The following is a 27,483-nucleotide window of genomic DNA, read 5'->3' on the forward strand; positions in this document are numbered from 1 at the left end:
AGGTTATGATCAGTTATTTGAACAGGTTATGATCAGTTATTTGAACAGGTTATGGATCAGTTATTAGATCAGGTTATGGATCAGTTATTAGAACAGGTTATGATCAGTTATTAGAACAGGTTATGGATCAGTTATTAGAACAGGTTATGGATCAGTTATTAGAACAGGTTATGATCAGTTATTAGAACAGGTTATGGATCAGTTATTAGAACAGGTTATGGATCGGTTATGGATCAGTTATTAGAACAGGTTATGATCAGTTATTAGAACAGGTTATGATCAGTTATTAGAACAGGTTATGGATCAGTTATTAGAACAGGTTATGATCAGTTATTAGAACAGGTTATGGATCAGTTATTAGAACAGGTTATGATCAGTTATTAGAACAGGTTATGGATCAGTTATTAGAACAGGATATGATCAGTTATTAGAACAGGTTATGGATCAGTTATTAGAACAGGTTATGGATCAGTTATTAGAACAGGTTATGGATCAGTTATTAGAACAGGTTATGATCAGTTATTAGAACAGGTTATGGATCAGTTATTAGAACAGGTTATGATCAGTTATTAGAACAGGTTATGGATCAGTTATTAGAACAGGTTATGGATCAGTTATTAGAACAGGTTATGGATCAGTTATTAGAACAGGTTATGGATCAGTTATTAGAACAGGTTATGGATCAGTTATTAGAACAGGTTATGGATCAGTTATTAGAACAGGTTATGATCAGTTATTAGAACAGGTTATGGATCAGTTATTAGAACAGGTTATGGATCAGTTATTAGAACAGGTTATGATCAGTTATTAGAACAGGTTATGGATCAGTTATTAGAACAGGTTATGGATCAGTTATTAGAACAGGTTATGGATCAGTTATTAGAACAGGTTATGGATCAGTTATTAGAACAGGTTATGATCAGTTATTATAACAGGTTATGGATCAGTTATTAGAACAGGTTATGGATCAGTTATTAGAACAGGTTATGATCAGTTATTAGAACAGGTTATGGATCAGTTATTAGAACAGGTTATGATCAGTTATTAGAACAGGTTATGGATCAGTTATTAGAACAGGTTATGATCAGTTATTAGAACAGGTTATGGATCAGTTATTAGAACAGGTTATGATCAGTTATTAGAACAGGTTATGGATCAGTTATTAGAACAGGTTATGGATCAGTTATTAGAACAGGTTATGGATCAGTTATTAGAACAGGTTATGGATCAGTTATTAGAACAGGTTATGGATCAGTTATTAGAACAGGTTATGATCAGTTATTAGAACAGGTTATGGATCAGTTATTAGAACAGGTTATGGATCAGTTATTAGAACAGGTTATGGATCAGTTATTAGAACAGGTTATGGATCAGTTATTAGAACAGGTTATGGATCAGTTATTAGAACAGGTTATGGATCAGTTATTAGAACAGGTTATGATCAGTTATTATAACAGGTTATGGATCAGTTATTAGAACAGGTTATGGATCAGTTATTAGAACAGGTTATGATCAGTTATTAGAACAGGTTATGGATCAGTTATTAGAACAGGTTATGGATCAGTTATTAGAACAGGTTATGATCAGTTATTAGAACAGGTTATGGATCAGTTATTAGAACAGGTTATGGATCAGTTATTAGAACAGGTTATGGATCAGTTATTAGAACAGGTTATGGATCAGTTATTAGAACAGGTTATGATCAGTTATTATAACAGGTTATGGATCAGTTATTAGAACAGGTTATGGATCAGTTATTAGAACAGGTTATGATCAGTTATTAGAACAGGTTATGGATCAGTTATTAGAACAGGTTATGATCAGTTATTAGAACAGGTTATGGATCAGTTATTAGAACAGGTTATGATCAGTTATTAGAACAGGTTATGGATCAGTTATTAGAACAGGTTATGATCAGTTATTAGAACAGGTTATGGATCAGTTATTAGAACAGGTTATGGATCAGTTATTAGAACAGGTTATGGATCAGTTATTAGAACAGGTTATGGATCAGTTATTAGAACAGGTTATGGATCAGTTATTAGAACAGGTTATGATCAGTTATTAGAACAGGTTATGGATCAGTTATTAGAACAGGTTATGGATCAGTTATTAGAACAGGTTATGGATCAGTTATTAGAACAGGTTATGGATCAGTTATTAGAACAGGTTATGGATCAGTTATTAGAACAGGTTATGGATCAGTTATTAGAACAGGTTATGATCAGTTATTATAACAGGTTATGGATCAGTTATTAGAACAGGTTATGGATCAGTTATTAGAACAGGTTATGATCAGTTATTAGAACAGGTTATGGATCAGTTATTAGAACAGGTTATGATCAGTTATTAGAACAGGTTATGGATCAGTTATTAGAACAGGTTATGTTCAGTTATTAGAACAGGTTATGGATCAGTTATTAGAACAGGTTATGATCAGTTATTAGAACAGGTTATGGATCAGTTATTAGAACAGGTTATGGATCAGTTATTAGAACAGGTTATGGATCAGTTATTAGAACAGGTTATGGATCAGTTATTAGAACAGGTTATGGATCAGTTATTAGAACAGGTTATGGATCAGTTATTAGAACAGGTTATGGATCAGTTATATGAACAGGTTATGGATCAGTTATTAGAACAGGTTATGGATCAGTTATTAGAACAGGTTATGGATCAGTTATTAGATCAGGTTATGGATCAGTTATTAGAACAGGTTATGGATCAGTTATTAGAACAGGTTATGATCAGTTATTAGAACAGGTTATGGATCAGTTATTAGAACAGGTTATGATCAGTTATTAGAACAGGTTATGGATCAGTTATTAGAACAGGTTATGATCAGTTATTAGAACAGGTTATGGATCAGTTATTAGAACAGGTTATGATCAGTTATTAGAACAGGTTATGGATCAGTTATTAGAACAGGTTATGGATCAGTTATTAGAACAGGTTATGGATCAGTTATTAGAACAGGTTATGGATCAGTTATTAGAACAGGTTATGGATCAGTTATTAGAACAGGTTATGGATCAGTTATTAGAACAGGTTATGGATCAGTTATATGAACAGGTTATGGATCAGTTATTAGAACAGGTTATGGATCAGTTATTAGAACAGGTTATGGATCAGTTATTAGATCAGGTTATGGATCAGTTATTAGAACAGGTTATGGATCAGTTATTAGAACAGGTTATGATCAGTTATTAGAACAGGTTATGGATCAGTTATTAGAACAGGTTATGATCAGTTATTAGAACAGGTTATGGATCAGTTATTAGAACAGGTTATGATCAGTTATTAGAACAGGTTATGGATCAGTTATTAGAACAGGTTATGGATCAGTTATTAGAACAGGTTATGGATCAGTTATTAGAACAGGTTATGGATCAGTTATTAGAACAGGTTATGGATCAGTTATTAGAACAGGTTATGGATCAGTTATTAGAACAGGTTATGGATCAGTTATTAGAACAGGTTATGGATCAGTTATTAGATCAGGTTATGGATCAGTTATTAGATCAGGCTATGGATCAGTTGTGACACCTACAGGTCACTGTTGGGAAAGAAGCTGAAATGTTTCTCTCAGAGACAGAAGGAAACATTGACTTCTCTTGAAATGTTCAAATGAAGACAGAACTTATTTTTTTAAATCATCTTTAATTTTTGTAAGCATCAGTTTACCAAAAGTGACGCATTATGTTGTGAGCAATAGAAAGCCTTCTCCACTAAGATTTAAATGTATTTTAGAAATGTGAAACTCAAGTGAAAGGCAGTAATAGATATTTAAAAAAATTAATTACATTACTTTTAAACAAAAAAAAAAAACTAAGTAATTACATTGTAACTTGCCAATACTGAGCAGCAGAATACATTTCAATCTTCAAAAGAACAAATTAAAATACTGTTAGTAACTTGTATTAATGATTGTGCTTGTGTTCTGCTTTGATTTAGCAATATGTCTGTATTATTCTCATCATTTTCAATAAAAGTCTCTGCTGAATAAATGTATATTTATGCAATCCCGCCGCCGTTTTCATTGATCACTCTGGTATCCAGATTTAAAGGTTCATTGGCGGGGTTCAGAGTATTTAATTTCCCCTGCATTGATTTCACATGTCTAGTACAATTATGTGGTTTTGTTTCATTAATACAGTGTATACTTTTTTCTTGATATATCCCGAAAGAATGGAAGTGAAATGTGACAACATGCCCCATCTAACATGTGAGGGGCACATTGTAACATTGTAATGTTATCTGATCTAATAAAAAAAATTATCCAAGATAAACTCAAATATTGTGTCAATAAAATACAATTCTTAACTTTTTCATATAATGGCCTTTTTTAAATAATTAAAAATAAAATATTTTTGTGACAACAAACACACCACAAAACACAGCTATACAGCATAGTTCAAAACAAAATAATAATGAATAATTTCTGAACATGAGCCTTTATTCACCTTTTTCTCATGGTTTCTCAATAAAATTCATAAAAGTATAGAATAGAATGGAATAGAATAGCTTATTTCTAATAGGTGCTCATTGTAACTAGGGCTGGGGGATGTGGACCATAAGTCATATCCCGATATATTTAGGCTGAGTATCGATATATATCACAATATTTTTTTCCGCAAAGTGAGAGCAAATGTTCAGTCAAAGTCAAAGCCAAATATGACATGTCACAAGTAGTTTTATTGAAACCGGCTATTTCAGTGAACAGTTGCAAAATCAAATGAATAAATAATAAACAGGTTTCTTCACCTTAGGGCTGCACGATTATGACAAAAATTGCTGATTATTCCCTTGGAATTGTAATTGCGATTTATTAATTATGATTATCAAAGTTTACATTGAATATATATAAACAAATTTTGTGTAAACATGTTATAATTTGCTTTTATATATATATATATATATATATATATATATATATATATATATATATATATATATATATATATATATATTGTATATATACGGATGTATATATATGGATTGTAAAACATATTTTTATTGGTTACTACTTAAAACATTCCTTGTAACTGATTGGACAGCTTTTGTCAAAGAATGCTGTTGCTAAGTAACAATAATGCACTTTTGTCGAGTAACTCATTTGATTGGTGACCGTGACACATATAGCTGACACCTGCTATCCATTCTGTGCTGTAAAAAGTGCAAAACATCCGACAAGGAATGGATCCCCGGGTCAAGGCATTTTCTGCCTAAATTAAATAAATCAATTAAATGATAAAAACGAAAACTAAAACCATTTCATTACAGAAAACTGTACGCAAAGTATGTGACAAAATTGAGAATGAAATTAAATGATTTAATTTTCACGGTGACAATGCATCATCGCTGTCAAATTGAAAAATAAAATGCAATTGGTGATTTCACGCTTCATTTTCACTTCAATCTCGAGGCAAGACTGCCAATATTAAAATGAAAAGGCAAACGTGAAAAAGAAACTGCAAATACAGTTTATACAAAGCTCTTTATTAACGCTCACGCAATAATAGTGACAATTCAAATTCAAATGTAAAGTTTAGTTGTCATTTTATTTCCTCTTTTATTTCACAGTTTTAGTTTTCATTTGCTACAGACACGCCTTCAGTAAAGCGACGTCATCGACGCCCCGTGTGAATGAGGGTGATTGAGTGAGTGTGAATGTGTGAAACGAAGTTATTGAAATGTGATCATATTGTCAAGTCAGGTCAAGTCATCTTCATTTATATAGCGCTTTTAACAATGTAGATTGTTTCAAAGCAGCTTTACAGAGATAAGCGTATAATTTATGGTAACAGAGATTATTTTGGCTTTATAGCGGTTCTTTAATAAAGTTATTTTCCAGCTAAGGTTAGTTATGATTGATTCGCTTCCGTCGCAACGATCATTTGTTATTAAATTAGGGGTCGCTAAGACGACACCATTCTCTCTACACTGTTAACCCTTGCTGTAAAAAAAGGCCTAATTCTGACAGTATCATACCATTTTCCATTAAAACAGTAATATACCGTAGAAAACAAAAATAGCCTACAGGAATATACTGTAAATCAACAGTGCTCAAAATCAACACTCAGAGGCTGTTTTCCCAATCACACCTTATACCCTCATTCACTATTCCCTACATTAGTTCACTAATATAGTCCACTTGACAGAGTGAATGAAAAGAAGTGAGTGAATTGAGACACTGATGAACACCTGATAAGCAGAATCACTGAAGGACAGAGAAACAAGAACAGAAAAACAGAGAAACACAAGAACTACAACTGACTTCCAGCCACTGAGTGTGAAACCGGTTTACAAACCAGTTTACGATTATTTCTTTCATACATGTACAAAAGTTTTTGTTGAGAATTAACAGAGATTTAGTTAATAATAAAGTTTTTTGTAACCATAATGGAGATCAGTATTTGCTTTAGTTGGTCTCTTGTCCCTTGACTTCTTACCGTTCATCTCTCTCTGGCTGCTGTAACAGTGAGTTTATAAAACACATTTGTTATGGCAAGAAAAAGTCAAGAGGAAGATGATCAGGTGTTTTAGGCTTTTGAGATGATGTCACAATCATTCTGGACATGTCTGATTCTCTGATCTTTCCTGTATATATTCTTTGAATTTATGGGTATTTCATATTTACCATATATATGTGAATCTACAACATGAAATCAATATTTCTGTTATCAGGTCTTCTGAAGAATATCATAATCATATGGCGCATTAAAACTTTTTGAATTCCTGCTCGACTCAGACACACACAGACATCAACAATCAGCATATGAATCTCAACAATGGTGACAATCAAAAGTTTCATGTCGCAATGCATGCTGGGTTCCAGGATAGTATAAAACTCCCAGCATGCACTGCTGCATGAATAAAAAATTAAAAATAAATATTGCCACCATTGTTGAGATTCATGTGCTAAATTGTGATATCTCTGTGTTTCTAAATAACAGCGGAGCTCTGTTTTTTTTTTTTTTGGTTTATTTATGATGTGTTAAAAAAAATGAGTCATTGTAATGTATTGCTGTTATTTCACAGTGGTGGTAATGTAACACTTTTGATTGAGGAATGAACGAATTTTAAATTCTGAACGAATGAACATGCAATATAATGATGATTTTGTCATCATAATCGCAATCATTCACAAACTGTGTTTGTGCACAAGTGTGACTTGCACAAAAGCAGCAAAAGAAAAACTAATGTTAAGAAGTCAATGGTCCAGAACCCAACTAAAGCAAGCACTGATCTCTATAATGGTAACTTCAAACCAAACATTTTCAATTAAACATCTCAATAACAACTTCTGTAGATGTATGACAGAAATAAAGCCATACTGGTTAATAATAAGTGTAATAATGTGTAATGGCTGGAAGTCAGTTGTAGTTCTTGTGTTTCTCTATTTTATGTTATTGTGTTCCTCTTTCCTTCAGTGATTCTGCTTGTTAACAGCAGGTGTTCATCACTAATGCTCATCAATCACACTTAATTATCTCACTGCAACACTGTCAATGTTACTTTTTACTCTTTTTTTAGTGTGGATTTCCCTGTGGGGTTGAAAGGGTTAACAGTGTAAGATAAAAAGACACACCCACAACATTTATTTTAACAGTAATAAACTGTAAGTTATAAAACAGGTTTATACTGGCAACACTGTTGCCAGTAGTTTACTGTAAAATCTTGTTTTTTGGGTCACCGTTGTGCAGAAGAGTAGAGCCTGTGCTTCAGTCCAGGAAAAGATCTGCAAACATTGATGATATGCTGCATGTTGCTTTATTTAACAGGCAGTGACTGTAGTTGCTGGTCCAGTGGAAATCTCTTTATTTACAAAAGTTTTGTTGTGGTTTCAAATGACATAAGTTCACAGTAATACTTTGCTCACATTATTAATGCATTGTAAATTTTAGTTAATACATTTAAATGACAGTTGGTCAATTTAAGGCAGTCGTTTTCTGCAAGTGAAATTAGTTAACTTGAATTTTAATTTAGTGCATTTTTACAGAAACAAACTGTAGATTGCAGTGAAGAACTGTACAATTAACAGTAAATTACTGGCAACAGTGTTGCCAGTATTTTACTGTAAAAAAACCCGGTAAGGTCTAACAGTGTACACAGACTTTAAACGCGAACCTGTGAGAAACGCTGATGGCGTTCACATGCGCATTAAGAATTGTTTCTATAGTTATGTGTGTTTGAATATATGTGCGCAGGTTTGTAATTCCTTACAAACCAAGCCTAAACAAAGTACTGGTGTTTCCTTATAATTTTTGATACAGAATTTATTTTATTTTATTTTATTTTATAAATATTATTATATTGTAATCAAGACGAGTCATGGTGAAATCTGTAAGTCAGCTTTAAGGGGAAGCTGCGCAGCATTGAACAATAAAAGAACAACACAAACCAGACTGTCAATATCTGTCACTGTATATTAACATTACATTCTCACTTAATTAATAATAAAATAATTTTAAAACTGAGTCTGACTAGAATTATTATTGATAATACACCATGAGATGCTCTTTTTTTACAGCTAATGGCTGAAGAAATGTCTTTAGATGACATTAACACGTGAGCGGGGTGATCAGAGGCCTGCTCAAACTTGTGCTTTTCAGCTTCGATGTTTTTAACACCACCAAGGCCGCATTAATGCACGGGCTTACCTGGGCTGAAGCCCAGGGGCCTCCCATGTTCAGGGGCCTCCCAAGTTCAGGGGCCTCCCATGTTCAGGTTCATGATGAGCTGAAAAGATCATAATGTTTTGTAACTTGTCAAATTGTGTCGCTGTATGTCGCGACTCGCTAGTCTCTATACTGTGAAGTCGCTTGTGGGCGGTAGTGCTATCGCTCTAATGTTATTGGTAGACTGCTCGTCTGGCCACATCCACACAAAACACCATCACAAGTGATACAACAATATTATTTTAATTTGACTAGGAATTAGGCTAAAAAGAGACAGACAGTATGCTGTTGGGAGAGTGTTTTTATATTACCACACAGCAGTGTTCAGTGGATTAAATCATTTACTAGATTAACGATCGATCAATTTACAAATTAAACTCACTCATACTGTCATAAATTACTAAAATGTCATCCGAATTTGACAAATAATCAATTTTCTTGTCCCTAATAGTCAACACAATGCAGGGGAAACTAAAAATGAACTGCAGCAGTGCTAAACTTTGCATCATAAAACTACAACACTCAAACTATAAATGTTTGAATTAAACTCACTGAGACTGTCGACAGTTTCTCTTCCATGCTTTATTTTATTATATCCATGTTTGTGGTTAGAGTCAAATCATATAAAACAGTGAAATTGCCCTCGAACTCTTCTGTCTTGCCTGCACTCGAGACGGTGACGGGAGCTGAGCTCCACTGAAAGGCTTTCCTATTGGTTGTCGTTCGCGAAAATCGCTTCTCATTTGCATAAAGTTGAAATTTAGTTGCTGTGTGTGGTTGTTAAAGAGTAACTAAACCCTAAAACAACTTTTTTCAGTTAATGATCTGTAAGACTGGGGCTTTATTAGTGCTGTTCATTGATTCATTGAGTGCTGCACTCTTCAGGTTGAACGGTGGCTACTGCAGTTGAATTTTCTTATTGAAAGTTGTGGTACCCTCTGACATCAGAGGGTACCAGCTAACCACACCCTTGCCTACAGAGAGATGCGTCTCAGATGCACACCCCCCTCCGCTGGGCTCTGCCTAGCATTTTTCAAATATTGGAGTCAGGCTCTGACCAGGGGTTTAGTTACCCTTTAAATCAGTGGTTCTGAACTCCAGTCCTCGGGACCCGCTGCTCTGCACATTTTGTATGTCTCTCTTAGTCCAAAGTAGTCGATTGTCGAGTTCACGCGCGTGATCATAAGTAATTAAACCTATGCGCGTGAACTCGACAATCGACTACTTTGGACTTCGACCGAAAACAGGATGTAAATACAGGTACGTGCGCTGGCTGAATTAACATCACTTTTATTGATATCTTTCACATCTACTGCAGTCAGATTCACCACGTTCACTCTAAAGGAATCACTCACATGACCTGTGCACTTGTAATGACACATGAAGGATGTTAAGAGGCTAAAAGCAGGTTTAAAACTGGCCCCGTTGAAGTCAACAGGGTGCAAATTTTAAAAAGAGGATAACACGGTGTAGGCAACACCGATTTTTGTCGTTGTTCTCTGTACTGAACGCACTCCAAATTTACAAAAAAATGAGCTCAATGTTAAAATTGACCGGAGTTCTCCTTTAACCACCGTAAAGTTCGACATCTCTTAATATCTGTGGCACAAACTACAGTTCTATTAAAACATAATACTCTTTTCTCTTACTAGATGACTAATTATTGTCAGCTTACCTGGAAAAATAGATCATAGAGACTTGTTATGTTGGGAAAACTCTCCGTTGCGTGTAACACCAGAGCTCACTCATCCGTACTGAGCGCTCTTTCACTCTACTAGCGTCAGTGACCAATCCACGGCCTAGCGTCACGCTGAGGATGCCCTCTATTGGTGAAGCTCTTTAAAACTAAATCGCAAGTTTCGCAACATTATTATCAGGAAATGTCACAGTAGGCTCATTATTGTCAGAACTCTGTCATTACTTACTTTAACATTTAAAAAGGGGGAGCATATTTATCTGTATCTTTTAAACTGTCAATAAACACTGATGGCCACACATAGTTACACCAATCATAAAATTGCCATTAGGAAAATATAGGAACAAGTATTAGGCTATAGAATACAAATTATTGGTGGTTATTCAGCCGTGTATTTGTTTTCTTTAAGTTTTTTGACAAAGTTCAGAAGAAATTGGTATTGACATTTGTCCCCCTCACTTCTGAAATGATAGGGGAGAGCGGGGCACAAAGTAACACTTTTTGACTTTCTCAGTTTGTGTAAATCTACTTATGGTTCAGAGTATTTATTTTTTCCAACATTAATTTCCCACATGTCTAGTACAATTATGTGGTTTTATTTTATTAATACAGTATATACTTTTTCCTGGATATACCCCGAAAGAATGGAAGTGAAATGTGACAACATGCCCCATAGGTGGGGTACATTGTAACATGTGTGGGCACATTGTAACATAACATATGACAGCTTAAAATGTAATCTGATCTAATAAAAATATATATACAAGACAAACTAAAATATTTTCTAAATAAAATACAATTAAAAAACTTTTTCATATAAAATAATGCCAATTTTTAATAATTAAATATAAACTCATTTTTTGAGTTTTGACTACGAACACAGGAAAACACAGCTATACAACATAGTTCAAAACAAATAAATAATTAGTAATTTCTGAACATTGACTCTCAGTCTTTATTCACCTTTTTCTCATGTTTTCTCAATAGAATTATTAAAAGTATAGAATATAATAGCATATTTCTAATAGGGGCTCATTGTAACGCAGTGTGACAACATGCCCCGTCTGCACAACTGGGATTTAAACCCGGCTAGTGTCTTCTGCTAGTTAGTGAAGCATTAAAGAACTATCTCAACTGTTAAATAACATCTTGGAGATTAAATAATATCAGATTTGTCTAATTTTAAATAAATACAAAAAATAGAGATGAAAAATCAACATAAGTAAGAAATTTACTTTTGCTTTGGTTTAATAAATATCTATGGATATCTTTAAAAAAAAAATATTATTTTGGCGCAAATTTTTCTCATAGTGTTGATATGGCAACTAGTAAATACACCAAGATTCGTCATCCTAGCATGTGTGGAAGTATTTAAAACAAGTGTGTTACAACTAGCCCCGTATTACGTTGTGCCCCGCGCTCCCCTATATGAATAAATAATTAGCCCAAAAATAAAATATGAATAATTAAGTATAAATAGTTATAATTAATTATAAATATTTAAATCAGCTGTAAGAATTTACTTGATGTTGAAGAATTATTACCACAATCAACTAACCAGTTCGTCCAGTGAACACACAGTGTTAACTGTATATTAAATAAGTAAATTCCTCAGATATGGGAAATAACTTTCATACTGCACAGAACTACTCAGAGCATCTAAAATCTGCATGATTTATATGAACATGAACCACAAACAACTTTACGTGTGACACAAACAAGACTTTATTAAAGCTGCCGTCTGCAAACATTTTTTGATCATATTCAGTGTAATCGACACTATAATCCGACAGAACAACATAAACAAGGTGGTTTTAGAAAAAAACCCGAGCTTCTAACTCCACCTGGAGCGTGTTATTTGTTTTGCAAAAATCCAGCGCTCCCGGATCATCGGGTCCAATCAGCGCAGGGGGGTGTGAGATCTGACTGTCAATCACAGGTCGTGCACACGCCACAGATCCCCCTCACTCGCGCACGTTAATATCACATGCACACGCCACGCCTGAAGTTCGCCTGGAGATTGCATGAAGCGTGATGGCGGAGAGAAAATCTACTAACAAGCTTCCAATTCCTCGGTTATTGCTATCTATGGATAGATTAGCCAGGGCAGCCTAACTCCGAGTCCATGGTGTTGATAGATGCTGAAGAGACAGACGCGTTCACAGAAAATCAGGTACACACGCACTGACGATGGGCGGGTGCTCGCTGGTAGTGGGGAGGGGCATGAGAGTTGTAAACATTCAAAATTTTGGCTAAGTCCACTCAATCTGCCAGACTTGCCGACTGCAGCTTTAACTAGACTAAATGCTTAGACTAATCTCACATACACACACTTAGCAATTGAAAGAGAAGCAGCATACAGGAAAGCAAGAAGTTATAGCATTGTTTTAAATTCAGCAGATCAACAGCCTTGAGCAAACCATCAGTGTAACACACACTTCTTTAAAGGAGTAAGGAAGGATACTTAATGTATCAGATAATGAGACTATGTTTGATACTTGCATGTCTCGCCCATTTAAATGAAACGATCCTGATGTGTGTTGAGGCTCCAGTTGATGTTTGCTGATGTTGTGTGATGAGAGAGAACCAGTTTGAGTCAGACGATCTTTGATGAATGTAAAGACAAGAAGACTTCTAGCTCAACATGATCTTCACGTCTGAACGTCCCCAAAGGGGAAGAAGAGAAGGACCTGATCTCGTGATCTCTTTTAAAGCATGAAGATCTCTCACCCTCGGGACGTGAGTTAGCCAGTGACGAGTTGTTCCTTTGGAGAGAAACTTTACGATCCTTTGTCTTCTAGCAGGGTGTTTTACATACGTTTGATGGAGAAAATATTAAAGATTCTTATAATACTAACAAGCTGCATATCGACAATTATGTAAATGATCATTCAGGTCATTAAAACAGAAACTCATTGATACCAAACATTGTAGGCTACACATGTGTGTACAAAGTAAATAAGTAAGTAAATAAGGCTAAAACATTTATTCAAAAAGTTTAGATGAATACTTTGGCTAAACACTATGAAGACACATACTGTATGATTTCACAGGAGAATTGGATACAGATTAGAGCTCTACTTCATGGTCTGCTTGTTGGGAAAAAATAAAAATCTCTTGAACTCTTGACAAGCATCTTAGTTTGATCTTTCAACTCAAGAAGCCAAAGCTTTCTGTGTAAAAAGTTTTATACAATCAAAACAGTCAGTCAATGATGGAAACATTGCAGCTTTTACCCAACAGTGCCTGTAGGTGTCGCCAGCTCTTTTCATAAAGAATAAAACAGCAAGAGTGATTTCTAACAGCAGATATTAAGGGAACGCATGTATTGGCGTCAGTGTGGAGGTGTAAAGCAACCCCAGAGTTTCTTCATATAATAATATTAATTTGGTGTGGTAAATGACCGTGGTGTAATCAGAGTGAATCTCCTTGTTGCTGACGGAGACTGAAGCTTCACTGAGAGACTCTTCATGCTTCTGGAAACTGATAGTACAGGAGCTCATCAGAGGGGATTGTGGGTAACTGGACTGGAGTCGATCCACATGATGAAACGATTCATATGTGAACAAGAGCAGAGATGGTGTGCACAGCAGGACATGCTGCATTGTGTTCATCCATTTCTGCACTTGCTCACCAAAGTTACATTGAACAACACTTATCAGGCTTATGATGACTGCATACTTTATTGATTTGAAACAACTCAATCAAAAGACATTAAAAGACAATGCAACTCTATCAACCTCTTTTCAGTAAAGCTTACATATATACATATATTGAGTATATAGGAGATATCAAAATGCTAATGATAGCAATAGATAAACTAAAATAAATAAAAAATGTACAAGCTGAAATAGTATGAATATTTGCAGTATTTGTATGAGCTGTGTGATATCATAATGCAGGATGGCTGAAACAATGTTATGAATAGCTTTTTGCACGTTGCCTGCTCAAGATTTATTGGCACCCATTAAACACCCCAACAAACAAGCCTGGATCTGTCACTAGATAACAGTTTTACTTTTGCTGGATCAAACACAAGTTTGACAACATCAGTATGAGCACAGGAGGAGTTCTCAGTATCCAGCAGGACGACCGCCTTTCCTCTCGTCAGATTCAGCACAGAGTTCGTCCCCCTCTCGCACAACCGCCTGGACCGCTGTTAGTTCAGTATTTACACAGATTTTATGATTCTTCTCCTTCAAGCCTTTAATTACACCCTGAATTCATAAACACAGAGAGAAAATGTTAATATTGCTCACTTTGTGAATCTATTTTACATGTATGCATTTGGCAGACACCTTTATCCAAAGCGACTTCCATTGCATTTCAAGGTACACATTTACATTCTTATCAGTTCTTGCTTTCCCTGGGAATCGAACCCATGACCTTGGTGTTTCAAGTTTGAGCTACAGGAAAGCTGTATTTAGATGACAAACTTTTGTTGAGTAAGAATCTTACCATATCAAAATAATCGTCTACATTTGTCTCGTTCATCTGGGTCTGAACTCTGGGTTCTGCAACAGCTTTCTTCAGGTCATAATCAAAGAAAAGATAGTTTAGGATCACCTGAGATGAGAGAGACAGAACAGAGAGAAAAGTGTTTTAGGATAAAAGACAAATACATTTAAAAGTCAAACAAACTATTAGTGGCAAGGTAATGCAAAGTTTGCAGCGGGAGAACGAGTGCGGAGACGAACGGGAACAAGGAAGTCAAGTGCATGACATGTGTCTCTAACTCCAGTGTTTGTCAGAGAGACGGGTATAAGCTCTCCTCAGACCTGGGACAGGGAAAGAGTCTGATTGATTCAGAGACGGTTGTGTGACTGTGTTTGTCAGAGAGACGGGTGTAAGCGCTCCTCAAACCTGGGACAGGGAAAGAGTCTGATTGTTTCAGAGACGGTTGTGTGACTGTGTTTGTCAGAGAGACGGGTGTAAGCGCTCCTCAGACCTGGGACTGGGAAAGAGTCTGATTGATTCAGAGACGGTTGTGTGACTGTGTTTGTCAGAGAGACGGGTGTAAGCGCTCCTCAAACCTGGGACAGGGAAAGAGTCTGATTGTTTCAGAGACGGTTGTGTGACTGTGTTTGTCAGAGAGACACCCGTCTCTCTGACAAACACAGTCACACAACCGTCTCTGAAACAATCAGACTCTTTCCCAGTCCCAGGTCAGAGAGACGGGTGTAAGCGCTCCTCAGACCTGGGACAGGGAAAAAGTCTGATTGATTCAGAGACGGTTGTGTGACTATGTTTGGCAGAGACGGGTGTAAGCGCTCCTCAGACCTGGGACAGGGAAAGAGTCTGATTGATTCAGAGACGGTTGTGTGACTGTGTTTGGCAGAGAGACGGGTGTAAGCGCTCCTCAGACCTGGGACAGGGAAAGAGTCTGATTCGTTCAAAGACAGTTCTGTGACTGTGTTTGTCAGAGAGACGGGTGTAAGCGCTCCTCAGACCTGGGACAGGGAAAGAGTCTGATTGATTCAGAGACGGTTGTGTGACTGTGTTTGTCAGAGAGACTGGTGTAAGCGCTCCTCAGACCTGGGACAGGGAAAGAGTCTGATTGTTTCAGAGACGGTTGTGTGACTGTGTTTGTCAGAGAGACGGGTGTAAGCGCTCCTCAGACCTGGGACAGGGAAAGAGTCTGATTGTTTCAGAGACGGTTGTGTGACTGTGTTTGTCAGAGAGACGGGGTGTAAGCGCTCCTCAGACCTGGGACAGGGAAAGAGTCTGATTGATTCAGAGATGGTTGTGTGACTGTGTTTGTCAGAGAGACGGGGTGTAAGCGCTCCTCAGATCTGGGACAGGGAAAGAGTCTGATTGATTCAGAGACGGTTGTGTGTGTGTGTTTGTCAGAGAGACGGGTGTAAGCGCTCCTCAGACCTGGGACAGGGATAGAGACTGATTGATTCAGAGACGGTTGTGTGACTGTGTTTGTCAGAGAGACGGGGTGGAAGCGCTCCTCAGACCTGGGACAGGGAAAGAGTTTGATTGGTTCAGAGACGGTTGTGTGACTGTGTTTGTCAGAGAGACGAATGTAAGCGCTCCTCAGACCTGGGACAGGGAAAGAGTCTGATTGTTTCAGAGACGGTTGTGTGACTGTGTTTGTCAGAGAGACGGGTGTAAGCGCTCCTCAGTCCTGGGACAGGGATAGAGACTGATTGATTCAGAGACGGTTGTGTGACTGTGTTTGGCAGAGAGACAGGTGTAAGCGCTCCTCAGACCTGGGACAGGGAAAGAGTCTGATTGATTCAGAGACGGTTGTGTGACTGTGTTTGTCAGAGAGACGGGGTGGAAGCGCTCCTCAGACCTGGGACAGGGAAAGAGTTTGATTGGTTCAGAGACGGTTGTGTGACTGTGTTTGGCAGAGAGATGGGTGTAAGCGCTCCTCAGACCTGAGACAGGGAAAGAGTCTGATTGATTCAAAGACAGTTGTGTGACTGTGTTTGTCAGAAAGACGGGTGTAAGCGCTCCTCAGACCTGAGACAGGGAAAGAATCTGATTGATTCAGAGACAGTTGTGTGACTGTGTTTGTCAGAGAGACGGGTGTAAGCGCTCCTCAGACCTGGGACAGGGATAGAGACTGATTGGTTCAGAGACGGTTGTGTGACTGTGTTTGTCAGAGAGACGGGTGTAAGCGCTCCTCAGACCTGGGACAGGGAAAGAGTCTGATTGATTCAGAGACGGTTGTGTGACTGTGTTTGGCAGAGAGACGGGTGTAAGCGCTCCTCAGACCTGGGACAGGGAAAGAGTCTGATTGGTTCAGAGACGGTTGTGTGACTGTGTTTGGCAGAGAGACAGGTGTAAGCGCTCCTCAGACCTGGGACAGGGAAAGAGTCTGATTGGTTCAGAGACGGTTGTGTGACTGTGTTTGGCAGAGAGACGGGTGTAAGCGCTCCTCAGACCTGGGACAGGGAAAGAGTCTGATTGGTTCAGAGACTGTTGTGTGACTGTGTTTGTCAGAGAGACGGGTGTAAGCGCTCCTCAGACCTGAGACAGGGAAAGAGTCTGATTGATTCAGAGACAGTTGTGTGACTGTGTTTGTCAGAAAGACGGGTGTAAGCGCTCCTCAGACCTGAGACAGGGAAAGAATCTGATTGATTCAGAGACAGTTGTGTGACTGTGTTTTTCAGAGAGACGGGTGTAAGCGCTCCTCAGACCTGGGACAGGGATAGAGACTGATTGGTTCAGAGACGGTTGTGTGACTGTGTTTGTCAGAGAGACGGGTGTAAGCGCTCCTCAGACCTGGGACAGGGAAAGAGTCTGATTGATTCAGAGACGGTTGTGTGACTGTGTTTGGCAGAGAGACGGGTGTAAGCGCTCCTCAGACCTGGGACAGGGAAAGAGTCTGATTGGTTCAGAGACGGTTGTGTGACTGTGTTTGGCAGAGAGACAGGTGTAAGCGCTCCTCAGACCGGGGGCAGGGAAAGAGTCTGATTGGTTCAGAGACGGTTGTGTGACTGTGTTTGGCAGAGAGACGGGTGTAAGCGCTCCTCAGACCTGGGACAGGGAAAGAGTCTGATTGGTTCAGAGACGGTTGTGTGACTGTGTTTGGCAGAGAGACAGGTGTAAGCGCTCCTCAGACCGGGGGCAGGGAAAGAGTCTGATTGGTTCAGAGACGGTTGTGTGACTGTGTTTGGCAGAGAGACGGGTGTAAGCGCTCCTCAGACCTGGGACAGGGAAAGAGTCTGATTGGTTCAGAGACGGTTGTGTGACTGTGTTTGTCAGAGAGCCCACAGGATGTATTTTGTGTTTATTTTATGAGTAAATAAAGATTGGATTTCTCGCCACCCCTGACTTCCTCATCTATCTTTATTGAATGGTTTACTCTATTATTTATTTATTAAAACACAATCTTAGCCATTGGCCAATTCAGAATAAACAAATGTTTTTCAAGATCAGAATAGTAATCCAGAATAACCACAGGTAAATATACTACTGTTGCTTTCTGTAGTGTGTCGTTATGTTAAATTGAGCAAAGTTTTAATTGTTCATCGTTCATCAGTGTGTTTGTGTTACCTGAGCAGTTGCAGTGGTGATATTTGTCCCACCTGAACCTCCAACCACCATTTTGACTTTTCTGCTTTGTTCTTCAAATATTATTGTGGGACACATTGATGAAGGTGGCCATTTACCTTGTCAAAACAAATAGTTATATATCTTGCATGTGAACTAGTGGTTTTACTTGTTCTTAACATTGTAACTCATTTAAACTCAAGGCATGCCATTTTCTTTACCTGATTTAATTAAGTAGGTTTTGTTAACTCCATTTTTCCCCTTAGGATCAATGAAATCCCTCATTTGGTCATTAAATATAATACCTGTTGAGTTTGACATCACTTTAGAGCCAAACCTGTGAGGACACAAAAAAGATCCAAACAACAAGATTGAAAAGAACAGCAAAGCAACAGAGCTTCATAAACTACACTGTTAGACCTTACCAGGCTTATGTGTTGCCAGTAATTTACTGTTAACTGTATAGTTCTTTACTATAATCTAATCTACAGTATGTTACTGTAAAAATACCATGCACTTAAATAAAAAATTTGAGTTAACTAATTTCACTCGCAGAAACCGACTGCCATTGACCAACTGTCATTTAAATGGATTAACTAATATTTATAATGCACTGACAATGTGAGCAAAGTATTACTGTGAACTTATTTCATTTGAGACCACTAAAAATAAATTAAATAAAGAAATGTCTTATTCAGAGTTTGATCCTGCATCAAAAGTGTTACTTTTTTAGTGAATTAATGTAGGGAATAGTGAATGAGGGTATAGGGTGTGATTGAGAAAACAGCCTCTGAGTGTCGACTTCCCCAGTGAAAGTGCAGTTAAATTCAGATTGTGGAGTGACAGACTTAAAGTCTTCCTCTGACTTTCTTGCTTACCGAAAATAAGAACTGGAGCACTGCATGAACATAGACACAGAAGTGTTGAATTGTAAAATTAAATTACAAAATAAAAAATGTAGCTCATGCAGTAAACCCACCATATAAAGGTGCATGAGGCATTTGTTCCCTCTGGGCTATGAAGCCTCTGAAAATATCAAACATGAAGAAAGTTCCCAGAGAGTCAATGACTGACAGCTTTCAACATGTTAGCCAGTTGGTAGGGAGTTCAGTCGTTAGTCTTATTAATGTTTCGTAATACAGCACACTCACTCCCATTCCATCTGATTAGCCAGTTACTATGCAAATTAGACTACTAAACAAAAGGCTAAAAACTAGTGTAGTGGGAAGTCTGCATAAAGCACTAGTGTTATGGATGTACATACATCGTTAGAGGTGTAATGTTGTCAGTGTAGTGGAGGAGTGCTCAATAACTGAATCTGCACAGCAAAAACTCCAGAGTTAAATAAACTCTTTATGTGACACCACACCCAGTAGTGTTTCAGTGTTAAAATATGAGTGTTGAATGAACACTGAAGCAGTATTAAAGTTAATGAGATAATTAAGTGATTAATTGAGGGATGATTGAGCATTATTGAAGACACCTGATGATAACAAGCAGAATCACCAAAGGAGAAAATCAAAAAATGTTGGTGTCACAATTGACCATTATGGTGATCAGTGTTTGCTTTAGTTGGGCTAATTACCCTTAAATCATTAGCATTAGATGTTGTTTGGCTGCTGTAATTAGATATAACTGCCAGATGAACAAGGCAAAAAGTTGATCAGGTGTTGTTGGTTGTGTTTTGATATACAGTAATCATCATTTGACCTGAATCATCGAGCACACATAGAGGCCAATTTCTGCCTGAGAATTATATTGTTGATTACAGCGTTGCTTGCTGTGATTCTACATCATAAGATTCAGCTTTTGCAAAATAATGCAAAGGATTTATTAGAAGTTGTTCTAAAAAAAAAAAGAATTCTTAAAAATGTATGTAAAATGTAATATATGTATGTCAAGTCAAGTCAAGTCAAGTTTATTTGTATAGCGCTTTTCACAATACAGATTGCATCAAAGCAGCTTCACAGTATTAAATTAAAATAATACAACAAAGTTTGTTTCAAGAGGAATTTATTGATTGATAAAATTAAATTAGATATCCCCAAAATATCCCCAACTGAGCAAGCCAAAGGCAACAGTGGCAAGGAACCGAAAAACTCCATCAAGTGACCTAATGGTGTCCTAAAACTCCATCAGGTGCCTTAATGGAGAAAAAAAACCTTGGGAGAACCCAGGCTCAGTCGGGGGCCAGTTCTCCTCTGGCATTGGATAGAGGCCGGATTGTAGTTTGAACTGTAGGATTATATGAATGCCTGGCTGAAGAGATGCGACTTTAATCTAGTTTTAAACTGGGAGAGCGAGTCTGAGCAACGAACAGTATCAGGAAGACTATTCCAGAGTTTTGGAGCCAAATGTGAAAATGCTCTCCCTCCTTTGGTGGTTCTGGATATCCTAGGTATGACCAAAAGCCTTGAATTTAGTGATCTCAAAGAGCGCGATGGATTATAGGGCGATAGAAGATCCGTTAAATAGACTGGAGCTAAGCCGTTTAGGGCTTTATAAGTCAGTAGCAATACCTTGTAATTAATACGGAACTTTATAGGTAACCAATGCAGTGATGATAAAATCGGTGTTATATGATCATATTTTCTTGATCTCGTAAGAACTCTAGCGGCGGCATTTTGGACTAACTGTAGCTTGTTTATTGAGGATGCAGGACAACCAGCTAATAAAGCATTACAGTAATCCAGTCTCGAGGTCATGAATGCATGAACTAACTTTTCTGCATCAGAAACTGATAGCATATTACGTAGCTTAGCAATGTTTCTAAGGTGGAAAAAGGCTGTTTTTGTAACATAAGAAATATAATTTTCAAAAGACAGGTTGCAATCGAGTATAACACCCAGGTCTTTTACTGTAGAGGATAAAGTAACAGGACATCCTATGATGTTAAAGTTGTATTGTGCGAGGTTTTGTGGGCGGTTTTTTGAACCGATAAGTATTACCTCTGTCTTGTCTGGATTTAATAAAAGAAAATTACGCGTCATCCAATCTTTTATATCTTTAACACACTCTGTCAATTTGGAAAATGTAGCGTTTTCATCCGGCCGTGATGAAATATATATTTGAGTGTCATCAGCATAACAATGGAAACTAATTCCATGTTTCCTTATAATATTTCCAAGTGGCATCATATATATTGAAAATAACAGAGGGCCTAATACAGATCCCTGCGGCACTCCATAGTTTACTGGAGTTATGATCGATTTTTCTCCATTTAAATAGACAAAATGGTAGCGGTCAGATAGGTATGATTTGAACCAGCTTAGTGCTTGTCCTTGAACACCAGTATAATTTTGTAGTCGATCTAAGAGTATTGTGTGATCTATAGTATCGAACGCAGCACTAAGATCAAGTAAAACTAGTATTGAGATACAGCCTTGGTCAGAAGCTAAAAGTAAATCATTTGTGATTTTAACGAGCGCAGTTTCAGTGCTATGATGCGGTCTGAATCCAGACTGAAACTTTTCATAGATATCATTTTGTTGCAAGAAAGAGCCCAGTTGAGCGGACACCACTTTTTCTAATATTTTAGACATAAATGGAAGATTTGAAATGGGTCTATAATTTGCTAGATTATTATGATCTAATTGTGGTTTCTTAATGAGAGGTTTTATAACTGCCAGTTTAAATGTTCTTGGAACATGACCTAAAGATAAAGACGAGTTAATAATATTGAGGAGAGGCTCTTCCACAACAGATAACACTTCTTTCAGTAGTTTAGTTGGTATAGGATCTAATAAACATGTTGTTGTTTTAGATGAAGTGATAAGTTTATTTAACTCTTTTTGTTCTATAGTTGTAAAGCACTGTAATTGTTCTTTCGGGGTGATAATTGAAGCTGAATTGTAAGGCGCGATTGAAGATTGAACGTTTATAATTGTGGTTCTGATGCTTTCTATTTTCTCAGTGAAGAAGTTCATGAAATCATTACTACTGAACTGTAACGGGATATTTTGTTCGGGTGACGTCTGTTTATTTGTTAGTCTAGCCACGGTGTTAAATAGAAACCTTGGATTGTTTTGGTTGTTTTCTATTAGTTTGCGGAGGTGCTCAGCCCTGGCAGCTTTTAGGGCCTTTTTATAACGTGACATACTGTCTTTCCACGCGATTCTAAAGACCTCTAAATTAGTTTGTTTCCATTTACGCTCTAAAATACGGCAAGGAACCGAAAAACTCCATCAAGTGACCTAATGGTGTCCTAAAACTCCATCAGGTGCCTTAATGGAGAAAAAAAACCTTGGGAGAACCCAGGCTCAGTCGGGGGCCAGTTCTCCTCTGGCATTGGATAGAGGCCGGATTGTAGTTTGAACTGTAGGATTATATGAATGCCTGGCTGAAGAGATGCGACTTTAATCTAGTTTTAAACTGGGAGAGCGAGTCTGAGCAACGAACAGTATCAGGAAGACTATTCCAGAGTTTTGGAGCCAAATGTGAAAATGCTCTCCCTCCTTTGGTGGTTCTGGATATCCTAGGTATGACCAAAAGCCTTGAATTTAGTGATCTCAAAGAGCGCGATGGATTATAGGGCGATAGAAGATCCGTTAAATAGACTGGAGCTAAGCCGTTTAGGGCTTTATAAGTCAGTAGCAATACCTTGTAATTAATACGGAACTTTATAGGTAACCAATGCAGTGATGATAAAATCGGTGTTATATGATCATATTTTCTTGATCTCGTAAGAACTCTAGCGGCGGCATTTTGGACTAACTGTAGCTTGTTTATTGAGGATGCAGGACAACCAGCTAATAAAGCATTACAGTAATCCAGTCTCGAGGTCATGAATGCATGAACTAACTTTTCTGCATCAGAAACTGATAGCATATTACGTAGCTTAGCAATGTTTCTAAGGTGGAAAAAGGCTGTTTTTGTAACATAAGAAATATAATTTTCAAAAGACAGGTTGCAATCGAGTATAACACCCAGGTCTTTTACTGTAGAGGATAAAGTAACAGGACATCCTATGATGTTAAAGTTGTATTGTGCGAGGTTTTGTGGGCGGTTTTTTGAACCGATAAGTATTACCTCTGTCTTGTCTGGATTTAATAAAAGAAAATTACGCGTCATCCAATCTTTTATATCTTTAACACACTCTGTCAATTTGGAAAATGTAGCGTTTTCATCCGGCCGTGATGAAATATATATTTGAGTGTCATCAGCATAACAATGGAAACTAATTCCATGTTTCCTTATAATATTTCCAAGTGGCATCATATATATTGAAAATAACAGAGGGCCTAATACAGATCCCTGCGGCACTCCATAGTTTACTGGAGTTATGATCGATTTTTCTCCATTTAAATAGACAAAATGGTAGCGGTCAGATAGGTATGATTTGAACCAGCTTAGTGCTTGTCCTTGAACACCAGTATAATTTTGTAGTCGATCTAAGAGTATTGTGTGATCTATAGTATCGAACGCAGCACTAAGATCAAGTAAAACTAGTATTGAGATACAGCCTTGGTCAGAAGCTAAAAGTAAATCATTTGTGATTTTAACGAGCGCAGTTTCAGTGCTATGATGCGGTCTGAATCCAGACTGAAACTTTTCATAGATATCATTTTGTTGCAAGAAAGAGCCCAGTTGAGCGGACACCACTTTTTCTAATATTTTAGACATAAATGGAAGATTTGAAATGGGTCTATAATTTGCTAGATTATTATGATCTAATTGTGGTTTCTTAATGAGAGGTTTTATAACTGCCAGTTTAAATGTTCTTGGAACATGACCTAAAGATAAAGACGAGTTAATAATATTGAGGAGAGGCTCTTCCACAACAGATAACACTTCTTTCAGTAGTTTAGTTGGTATAGGATCTAATAAACATGTTGTTGTTTTAGATGAAGTGATAAGTTTATTTAACTCTTTTTGTTCTATAGTTGTAAAGCACTGTAATTGTTCTTTCGGGGTGATAATTGAAGCTGAATTGTAAGGCGCGATTGAAGATTGAACGTTTATAATTGTGGTTCTGATGCTTTCTATTTTCTCAGTGAAGAAGTTCATGAAATCATTACTACTGAACTGTAACGGGATATTTTGTTCGGGTGACGTCTGTTTATTTGTTAGTCTAGCCACGGTGTTAAATAGAAACCTTGGATTGTTTTGGTTGTTTTCTATTAGTTTGCGGAGGTGCTCAGCCCTGGCAGCTTTTAGGGCCTTTTTATAACGTGACATACTGTCTTTCCACGCGATTCTAAAGACCTCTAAATTAGTTTGTTTCCATTTACGCTCTAAAATACGGGTTTCTCTCTTTAAAACATGCGTAGTATTGTTATACCATGGTGCTTTATTTTTCTCTCTGACCTTTTTTAATTTAATAGGTGCAACCACATCCAATGTTCTAGAGAGAATGGTGCTCATAGTGCTAGTTAGTTCTTCTAGTTCATCTGTTTGTTTGGGTTCAGGCAGCAGCTGAGACAGATTAGATAAGCAATTTGAGAAATTATCTATGGTGGATGGGAGGATTGTTCTGCCTGGTTGATAACGCGACGCCGCATGACATATTACAGCAGTACGTAATATGCAAGTTACCATGTAGTGATCAGTGACTTCATCACTTTGTGGAATGATATCTATATCGGTTGGATCGGTTCCGTGTGATATAATTAAATCGAGTGTATGATTAAGACGATGAGTTGGTCCGGTGACGTTTTGCTTGACCCCAAATGAATTTAATAAATCTGTAAACGCAGCTCCTAACGCATCATTTGGATTATCTACGTGTATGTTAAAATCTCCAACAATTAATGCTTTATCGACATTGACTAATAGGTCTGAGAGAAAATCTGCAAACTCTTTTAGGAAATCAGCGTAAGGCCCTGGCGGTCTATATACGGTAGCCAAGGCTAGAGATAATAGGGATGTTTTTCTAACATCTAAGAGCGTAACATTTAGTACAAGTACTTCAAATGAAATAAACTTATAACCCGTTTTCTGAGTAACATTTAGAATATCTTTATAAATGGTTGCAACACCTCCGCCACGGCCAATCAGACGGGGCTCATGCTTATAACAGTATCCAGGAGGAGTAGACTCATTAATACCGAAATAATCATTTGGTTTAAGCCAGGTTTCAGTAAGGCAAAGTACATCGAAGCTATTATCTGTGACTATTTCATTTACAATAACTGCCTTAGGTGTGAGTGATCTAATGTTTAGAAGACCTAGCTTTAGAAATAGTTTTTGTTTACTAATAGCAACATTTTCTGTTTTAATAACAATTAGATTTTTCCTAGATCCTGCATTAGATTTATTATTTGATCTCACTAAACGAGGAATAGACACGGTTTCTATGCAATGTTCTACACTAGTATTTATATCAGTTGAATTGGTGCAGCAGAGACTATGATTTGTACTTTTGGTTACTAGTCAAAGGGTATTTAACATTTTGGAGATGTTATCTGACAGAAGATCCGCTCCGAATCTGCTTGGGTGTAAGCCATCAGCACGGAAAAGCCTAGGACGCTCCCAAAACAGATTCCAATTATTTACAAAGAGCAGTTTCTGCTCATTGCACCATGACATTAACCATTCATTTAGCGCAAATAATCTGCTGAACTTTTCATGCCCTAGTCGGTACGTGGGAAGCGGTCCTGACACAATGATCGTTGTTTCAGGCGATGTGCTGCGTACCGTATCGATTAGATTCCTGAAGTCTTTCTTCAGAATCTCCGTCTGGCGCAGCCTGATGTCGTTCACTCCCGCGTGCAGGACCACAGTTCCGACGCGCTCGTCACCGTTCAGGATCTCGGGAACGCGAGCAGCGATTTCAGAAACACGAGCACCAGGGAAGCAGTGACTTTGCACCTTACTTGTACCTAACGTAGCGTGTACATGCCGAACGATGGAATCGCCGATGATCACAGCATCGCGTTCTGTTTCGCGTAGAGGGGAGAAGCGGTTTTGTGTCGATAACTCGAAAACCGGGAGGGTCGGAGAAAGTCTTGGTCTAAACCTGACTCGCGTCTTCCGCTGCGGAACCACCCAGGCTTCGTGGTGGCGTGTTGGAGCCGGAGTGAACGAGACCATGGCTGATTGCGACCGATGCTGAGGAACGCACGGAGTAGACGCGGTCGGAGTCAGCGGGTTAGTAACGTTAAACACTGATTTGTGTGCGTCGGCGCGTGATGTTTCAAGAGCCAAACACCGGTCTCTCAGCTCGGCCTGTCTCAATAAAAGGTTGTGGATCTGTTTCTCAACAGCTTCCAGCTCAGACTGCAGTGCGTGAAGCTCAAATGTGTCCTCACCTGCACCAAGCGGTAGACTACTTACATCTGATATATTCGCCATTTTAACAGATGGACAGTGAGTTAGCAACGAAGCTACCAGTGATGCTATCAATATTAATACTAATTTATATTATAAGTTTGTTTGTAAATGAGTGTGGAGAAGACGCGTTCAGCCGTGATCCACGGACGTAACCTTTAAGAGTATGCAGCGTTGGATCACTAATAGGCTTGAGACGCGTCTGCTCAACAGTCCGCGTTGTAACTATGAGGTTTTTTAGTGGTAGGGGTGTAGAGTAGACGCACGATAGGCGAAAAAAAAGTGTTTGTTTATAAGTGAGTGTGGAGAAGACGCGTTCAGCCGTGATCCACGGACGTAACCTTTAAGAGTATGCAGCGTTGGATCACTAATAGGCTTGAGACGCGTCTGCTCAACAGTCCGCGTTGTAACAATGAGGTTTGAGCAGTAGTGCTTCTCAGTGAGGAAGAGTAGAAAATGTTCGTTGTAAGCGGGTTTAAAGAGAAAAATCAAGAATTATAAATCAAATCGATAGAGCTCCAAAAACAACAACGCATTCAGACGCAACGCATGATAATGACAGGACAAGACATTATTCACCGTGTTTGTTGAGTGTTTCTTATTCACCTGAGCTTTTATGAACTCAAAGGCGCGAGAGAAAATAAATAAATAAAAATAGCTGAGCGCACGGGTGGCGCGTTAACAGGCTAGCGAATTACTAGCGTGTTATGCGTCAGGGTTGGGTAAGCTGTATTTAGTAGTAATATAAACAACTAGAAATTGTAGTAAATGATGGTTCAAAACAAGGAAATACGAGGCTAAGACGGAGCTTACAGCTCCGAAGCAAAC

At 37.9% G+C, this 27,483-nt stretch overlaps 1 protein-coding gene and 2 long non-coding RNA genes across 3 annotated transcripts in view; 2 read left to right on the plus strand and 1 right to left on the minus strand.

Moving 5' to 3' along the window:
- Positions 1 to 44: 44 nt before the first annotated feature.
- LOC309495492 lies at positions 45 to 3,219 on the plus strand. The gene is made up of 3 exons (XR_014204684.1): positions 45 to 72; positions 2,621 to 2,740; positions 3,073 to 3,219. It is a non-coding gene; the product is annotated as an uncharacterized lncRNA (long non-coding RNA).
- LOC309495497 lies at positions 742 to 2,294 on the plus strand. Its single transcript, XR_014204690.1, has 3 exons — positions 742 to 983; positions 1,458 to 1,766; positions 2,241 to 2,294. It is a non-coding gene; the product is annotated as an uncharacterized lncRNA (long non-coding RNA).
- Positions 3,220 to 14,169: 10,950 nt separating the features above from the next.
- Positions 14,170 to 27,483, minus strand: part of LOC309495550 (glutathione hydrolase 1 proenzyme-like) — a 47,829-nt gene continuing 34,515 nt past the window's right edge. Inside the window, exons 11-14 of the mRNA XM_082165331.1 lie at positions 18,609 to 18,724; positions 18,391 to 18,506; positions 14,836 to 14,943; positions 14,170 to 14,594 (exon numbers count right to left, since the gene is read on the minus strand). Of these exons, the coding sequence (XP_082021457.1) occupies positions 14,451 to 14,594; positions 14,836 to 14,943; positions 18,391 to 18,506; positions 18,609 to 18,724 (484 nt within the window). The 3' untranslated portion in view covers positions 14,170 to 14,450. The remainder of the gene's footprint in view (positions 14,595 to 14,835; positions 14,944 to 18,390; positions 18,507 to 18,608; positions 18,725 to 27,483) is intronic.

The sequence above is a fragment of the Leuciscus leuciscus genome, assembly GCF_965113295.1.
Source record: "Leuciscus leuciscus genome assembly, chromosome: 3".
NCBI lineage: Eukaryota > Metazoa > Chordata > Actinopteri > Cypriniformes > Leuciscidae > Leuciscus > Leuciscus leuciscus.